The sequence below is a fragment of the Geotrypetes seraphini genome, chromosome 17 (assembly GCF_902459505.1).
Source record: "Geotrypetes seraphini chromosome 17, aGeoSer1.1, whole genome shotgun sequence".
Classification (NCBI taxonomy): Eukaryota; Metazoa; Chordata; class Amphibia; order Gymnophiona; family Dermophiidae; genus Geotrypetes; species Geotrypetes seraphini.
Genome location: NC_047100.1, coordinates 12,287,507 through 12,293,700, shown reverse-complemented (window position 1 = coordinate 12,293,700; position 6,194 = coordinate 12,287,507). Strand labels below are relative to the sequence as shown.

Here is a 6,194-nt window from a genome sequence, read left to right as displayed (position 1 = left end):
TATTTTGGATGAGCTGTAGGCGCCGTAATTCTTTTGGGGGGATTCCATTATATAAAGAATTACAGTAGTCAAGAAGAGAAATGACCAATGAGTGAACAAGGGTTGTGATAGCTTTAGTTTCGAGGATAGAAGTTAGAGAACGGATAAGCCGAAGTTTATAGAAGCAGGTTTTTACAACGGAGCTGATCTGGTCGTGAAAGGTTAAATCTTTGTCTATAATTACTCCGAGCAGTTTTATTTTTGGTTCCATTTTTACTGGACAAGATTTAATGAAGATTTTTCTTTTTTTATTTCGTTGTTCTTGATCGGAAAAAGTATACCACAGGATTTATTGATGTTGAGGGAGAGTTTATATATGTGGAGCCAATCACTGATTTTGTCCAGTTTGGTGTTAATTTCTTGTATTTCTTGTATGTTTGAGGAATCAACAGGGTGAAGTAGTTGAATGTCATCTGCATATGCGAAAATAGTAAAGCCAATAGACTGAGCTAGGGTGAGAAGAGGAGCAATAAAAATATTAAATAGTAAGGGAGAAAGAATGGAGCCTTGTGGGACGCCGTAAGTTTGAACTATAGGTGGTGCGGTTTCCTCTTTTGAGTGAACTTTGAAGTTACGTTCATTGAAATAAGAGGTGAACCATAAGAGAGCTGAACCTGTGATGCCGCAGTTCCTAAGACGATCAATGAGAAGATAGTGATCTACAGTGTCGAAGGCGGCGGACAAGTCGAGAGAGATAAGAAGGGCAGATTTTCGGTGATCGACAAAGTAGTGTATAGTAGTGATGAGACCTAGTAAAGATAGTTCTGTGGAATAATTAGAACGAAAACCGTTTTGATGGGGGTGAAGTGCATTGGATTTGTCGATAAATTCTGTGAGCTGGTTATGTATGATTTTTCCTGTAAGTTTGGAGATGAGAAGGAGATTAGCAATGGGACGGAAGTTTGCTGGTAATGTAGTGTCTAGATTTTGGTTTTTTAGTTTCGGAAAGGCTAGAGCAGATTTCCAAGCTTTAGGAACAAAATTAGTAGTGAGACTTTTAGTAACCATCTCCAATATGAATGGGCCAAAAATAGGAAAGAAATTTTTTGAGAATTGAAGGGGGGATGCTTTCTATTGGATTATTGGGAGCATTTATCGATTGGAAGACTTTGAAAAGGTTTGCTAAAGATGGGGTTTAAAGTTAGAAAAAGTACTGAAAGATATAAGATTTGTCTGGTCAATGGGATCTCTTCTTTTCTTTCCTTCTTCTCCCCTGTGCTCTGGCATCTCTCTCTCTTCTTTTCTTTCTCTCCTCCCACCCGGTATCTCGGTCTCCTTCCCTTCCCTTATCTTACCTTCCTTCACCCCTGGCATCTCTGTTCTCTCCCCCACCATGCTCTGGCTGACTGGCAGGTAGGCTGGCTGGCATCCCTTCCTACTCTTCTCTACCCTCCCTCCCTGCAATCCATACCTCCCTCCTTCCTCTCAAGGTACAATCCCAACCCGACCCCTCTCCTCCTCCCTGTGAGCCCCAACCTGACTCCTCTCCCCTCCCCCACATGCCCTACCTTAATATCTCTGGTGGTCTAGGGTCCTCTTTGGGGGCAGAAAAAAACTCAACTCTTTCCTGCCTCTGCCGCAATAGCTGCCGTTGCAGCCACTTGAGGATACGTTTCAAGATGGCTGCTGAGACTTCATGCAGCAAACTCTGGAGTTTCTTTATGCTGCCTGATGTTCTTAAAAGCTATATTCACTGAACAGCAAAATTTAAGATGAGATGCACATTGGGAAGAATAATAACTCAAATCATAGTTACCAAATGCTAGGGTCCACCTTGGGGGTTAGTACCCAAGAAGAAAGATCTGGGTGTCATTGTAGACAATATGATGAAACCTTCCACCCAATGTGCAGTAGTGGCCAAAAAAGCAAACAAGATGCTAGGTATTGTATTGGAAAAGGGATGGTTAACAAGACTAAGAATTTCCTGCAATATGCTGAACCAATTCAGTTCATTAATCAGAGAAAGAAAACACTTTGCTTTAGAATTGTTAACATGCAAATTGAAATCACCAATAATGATTAAGTTGGGGAACTTTAAAAACGTATCCACTATCATTTGAAATAAATTGTCCCAGCAATCATCTGTTAACAAAGGTGGACCTGGACAAGCCATTGTTGAAAACAGATTAGTAAGCTAGGTGGACCCTTAGTTTGACCTAGTAGGGTAATTCTTATATATTTTTTAAAAATGGCTTCAAATTACTATGCAAGTGTTTAATAGCTTGACAAATGCATAAATGATCCATGTGGCATGACATCATCCTACTATTATTAAAACAGTGGCCAAGGGCAGTGCTACGAAGGCTATTTTTAGAGGGGGAACAATCGGGGCAATTTCCTGGGAGCACCAGCACCTGGGAGCACCTTTGGTGAAGCTGAATTATGTCAGCAAGGCAGAGCTTCAGATTGGCTGACAACTTTTAAGGCTTGCTTTTTAGTTCCTGCCCTTGGCCCCCAAGCATCTGTTTCTGGTGATACACACTGACACGTGGGATAACCTGAACTCTACTCCTTAGGTAGACAAGAGCTGAGAATCCATGGAGGCCATTTTCATAGCCCCATGGAGAAGGAAACCTAGGCATCCCTCAGCAGAAAGGCCTCGTGGCTAGACTCAGAATCCATATTAGATGAAGCCCAGAGGGCCCTCTGGTTTGTAGCCTCCTGTTAAGAACTGAGGTCATCAAGGCTGGGCTGATTTTGAAAGGGTATAAAGTAGAAGAAAACTCCAGCTGTTTTGGAACGAAGTTTCATGGTTCCATAGACAGACAAAGCTTGAGATTGTTTCAATTTTTATTAAGATTTGATATAAACGCTTATCAATGAATTTCTAGGTGAAGTACAACTATATATAAAATTCAAGTTAAGACAGTACAAGTATATAAAATACAAAACAACATGTACATAAGACATAAATTTCCAATGTGGGAGAACGAACAGGAACATGGAGGGGAAAATGAGAAGAAATACAATAATTATAGGAAAGAAAAACATATACACAGCTAGGAGCAAGGATAAAAAGGAAAATTGTTCTCATAAAGGCAGGAAAGAAAAAATAGTGGAAAATAAAAAATATTTAAAAGGCTATATTGAGTTAAGATGGAAAAGCATCCTTAAATAAGAACATAAGAAGCGCCATCTCTGGATCAGACCCTCGGTCCATCAAGTCCGGCAATCCGCACACGCCTGATCACGGCGGGGGGGTGCAACGCGAGCGGGGGGTGCCGATCGCGGGGGGGGGGCGCCATAAGCGGGATGATGGTGGACAACGTGGGGGGGGCGACACAAGCGGGGGGATGGCGGATCACGTGGGGAGCCTTCATGAGCGGGGGGAGCAATGCCGGTTCTTGGGGGGGGTAGAGCAGCGCCACTGGCCTTGGGGGATGGGGTGGGTGGGAACGAATCAAGCGAGTTTCCCTTAGTTCCTTTGGGGAAATTCACTTTGATATACAAGTATTTTGGTTTACGAGCATGCTTCTGGAACGAATTATGCTCGTAAACCAAGGTTCCACTGTATATCCTGATTATATGGAAGGCCTGGGGAACCCAGATGTTCTACTCAGGAACTATACAAGTCTACACAAGTATGACAAACTTCACAAGCTTTCTGGGTTGACAGTGGCTTTAATTTGTAGGTTCAATAACATGTCTATAAATGCAGAAAGCAATAAAAAAAACTTCAAGGCAAAGAATGATATCAGAACTGCATTTAATACATACTAGTTTTTTTAGCCCGTTACATTAACGGGTGCTAGAATAGATGTGTAGACTTAGGCATTTCTTTCTTTCTGTCTCTCTCCCCCTGTCTGACTTCCATTCTCCCTTACTTTTACCTCCCCCTGTCCAGCAGCACCCCTTCCCTGCTCTCCTTGTCCAGCAGTAGCCCTTCTCCCTTCCTTTTACCGGCCCCCTGTCCAGCAACACCCCTTCCCTGCTCCCCCTGTCCAGCAGTAGCTCTTCTCCCTTCATTTTACCTTCCCTCTGTCTAGCAGCACCCCTTCCCTGATCCTCCTGTCCAGCAGTAGCCCTTCTCCCTTCCTTTTACCTTCCCCTTGTCCAGCAGCACCCCTTCCCTGCTCCCCCCTGTACAACAGTAGCCCTCCCTTCCTTTTGCCTCCCCCCTGTCCAGCAACACCCCTTCTACTTTCCTTTTACCTCCCCCCTGTCCAGCAGTACCTCTTTCCCTGCTTGCTGGCTTGCAGTGTACACATGCATGGTAGCTGCAGCAGTGCTGTTTCGCGGCTCGGTTTGCCGGCTGTTATTCCCCCTCTATGCGGTCGGTGCTGAGAACAGCTGGAGGCTGTGGCTGTCTGAGCTGTCGAAAGGGGGAGGAAGCGGCCCGTACGGGCATTGGGCCAAGTCAGCCATAGGTGAGTTTCTGGGTGGCAGGGGACTGGCATCTGCAATGCTTCTTCCTTTGCCTGTTGCATGTGGGAAACTCCTGTTCCGCCCTTCCCTTCCTGAAATGGAGACCATGGGTATTGTAATGCTGTGGACTGGGGATTGAGCCTGGATCTAGCCTTTTCTATTGTGGTATTGGGCTCTAGAACTGTGTTTCGGCTCCTTGCGTCTTGAGGCAGGAACGTCGCAGTAGTACCCCTTCTCCCTTCCCTTCCCTGCTCCCTGTCCAGCATCCGCTAGGCCGGGCAGCCTCGGGGCTTTTTCTAGGCCAGCCTGCCTCGTATAATCAAAGTGGGTCGACCTAGCAAATGCCCCGCGGCTGCTGCCACTGCTGGTCAGTCAGAAGTCAGCCAGCGTCGGAGATCGGGGCAGGAACGTTGCTGGGGAAACCACCGAATGCATCGCAAACCGCCTCAGGCTCCTACTGCGCATGCGGCACCATGGAGGCACAAATCACGGAGGCAGGGATCACGCCGTTTGAAGTGCGCATGCGCACTTAGGGTTTTATTATAGTGGTTAGCATCACTAGCTCATCATATGATTTCATTTAAGCCTGGTGGATCAAAGAGTTCTATGGAGGGGGTTGGGAAATTTGTTTCAAATATTCAGTAGGGTTCTGTGTGTGATGGGGGGGAGAGGGAGTGTCTATGTATGTGCACCCACAAACAGGTCCTCCTGGAGATATCAGTGTAGGGAGAACGAGAGGACACTCTCTAAAGTTGAAAGGGGATAGATTCCGTGCAAACGTAAGGAAGTTCTTCTTTACCCAGAGAGTGGTAGAAAACTGGAACAATCTTCCGGAGTCTGTCATAGGGGAAAACACCCTCCAGGGACTCAAGACAAAGTTAGACAAGTTCCTGCTGAACAAGGGCATACGCTGATAGGGCTAGTCTTGGTTAGGGCGCTGGTCTTAGACCAGAGGGCCGCTGCGTGAGAGGACTGCTGGGCATGATGGATCACTAGTCTGACCCAGCAGCAGCAATTCTTATGATTGGCTGGAAGGAATGCAATCATTTGTAGCAGGAGATGAAACAACTTTCTAAATTTGCTCTGATCGCTTGACGCTGTTCTGCCTTTTCTCTCCAGGTCAGTGTAGCCGAGTTATTTCTCCTGATCCAGGCAACTTCCAGATAGTTCGTGGAAATGGCACCAGCATTGGCACAGTCGTATCGTTTCAGTGTTCCTCTAAACATCAGCTTGTTGGGGAAGGGGTCATCACTTGCATTTGGAGAGGAAACAGCACGGCATGGACAGCAGGAGTACCAACATGCAAATGTAGGTATTACTGTCATGGGGTTGCAATGCAGAAGTTTCTCTCTCATGTTTTTGTCCTCCTCCTCCTCTTTCCTAAATATTTTTTTTTTTTAGAGTTAACCCCCCTTTCCCCTACTGGGTTCACAGTCATAAGCACACGGGACAAAGGCGCACCGACATTTGAGAGCAGACAATTGAGCGCAAGACTCCAGCGTGCCACCGTAAAAGCTTATTTTAAAGGGTTCCGACGGGGGGGGGGGTGTGAGGGGGAACCCCCCCCCAGTTTACTTAATCGTGTTCGCGCTGCTGTTGGGGTGGTTTTGGGGGGTTGTAATCCCCCGTTATAGAGAAAACTTAACTTTTTACCTATTTTTTAGGGGAAATGTTAAGTTTTCTGTATAATGTGGGGGGGTTACACCCCCCCCACACACACACCCCTAACACGGCAGCGCAAACACTATTAAGTAAAGAGGGGGTTCCCCCACACACACCCCTGTCGGAGC

At 46.0% G+C, this 6,194-nt stretch overlaps 1 protein-coding gene and 1 long non-coding RNA gene across 6 annotated transcripts in view; one reads left to right on the top strand and one right to left on the bottom strand.

Moving 5' to 3' along the window:
• LOC117351239 overlaps positions 1–6,194 on the bottom strand; it is a 166,840-nt gene that overhangs the window by 79,938 nt on the left and 80,708 nt on the right. The gene's annotated exons all lie outside the window — the stretch shown is intronic.
• The window catches only part of SUSD3 (sushi domain containing 3), a 61,313-nt gene that overhangs the window by 33,097 nt on the left and 22,022 nt on the right, over positions 1–6,194 (top strand). For 4 of the 5 annotated variants that reach the window (XM_033926280.1, XM_033926277.1, XM_033926276.1 and 1 more), the window contains exon 2: positions 5,524–5,712. In XM_033926280.1, coding sequence (XP_033782171.1) covers positions 5,524–5,712 — 189 coding nt within the window. Of the gene's footprint in view, positions 1–4,122; positions 4,407–5,523; positions 5,713–6,194 lie in introns of those variants that run through there. The other variant, XM_033926279.1, reaches the window with a different exon arrangement.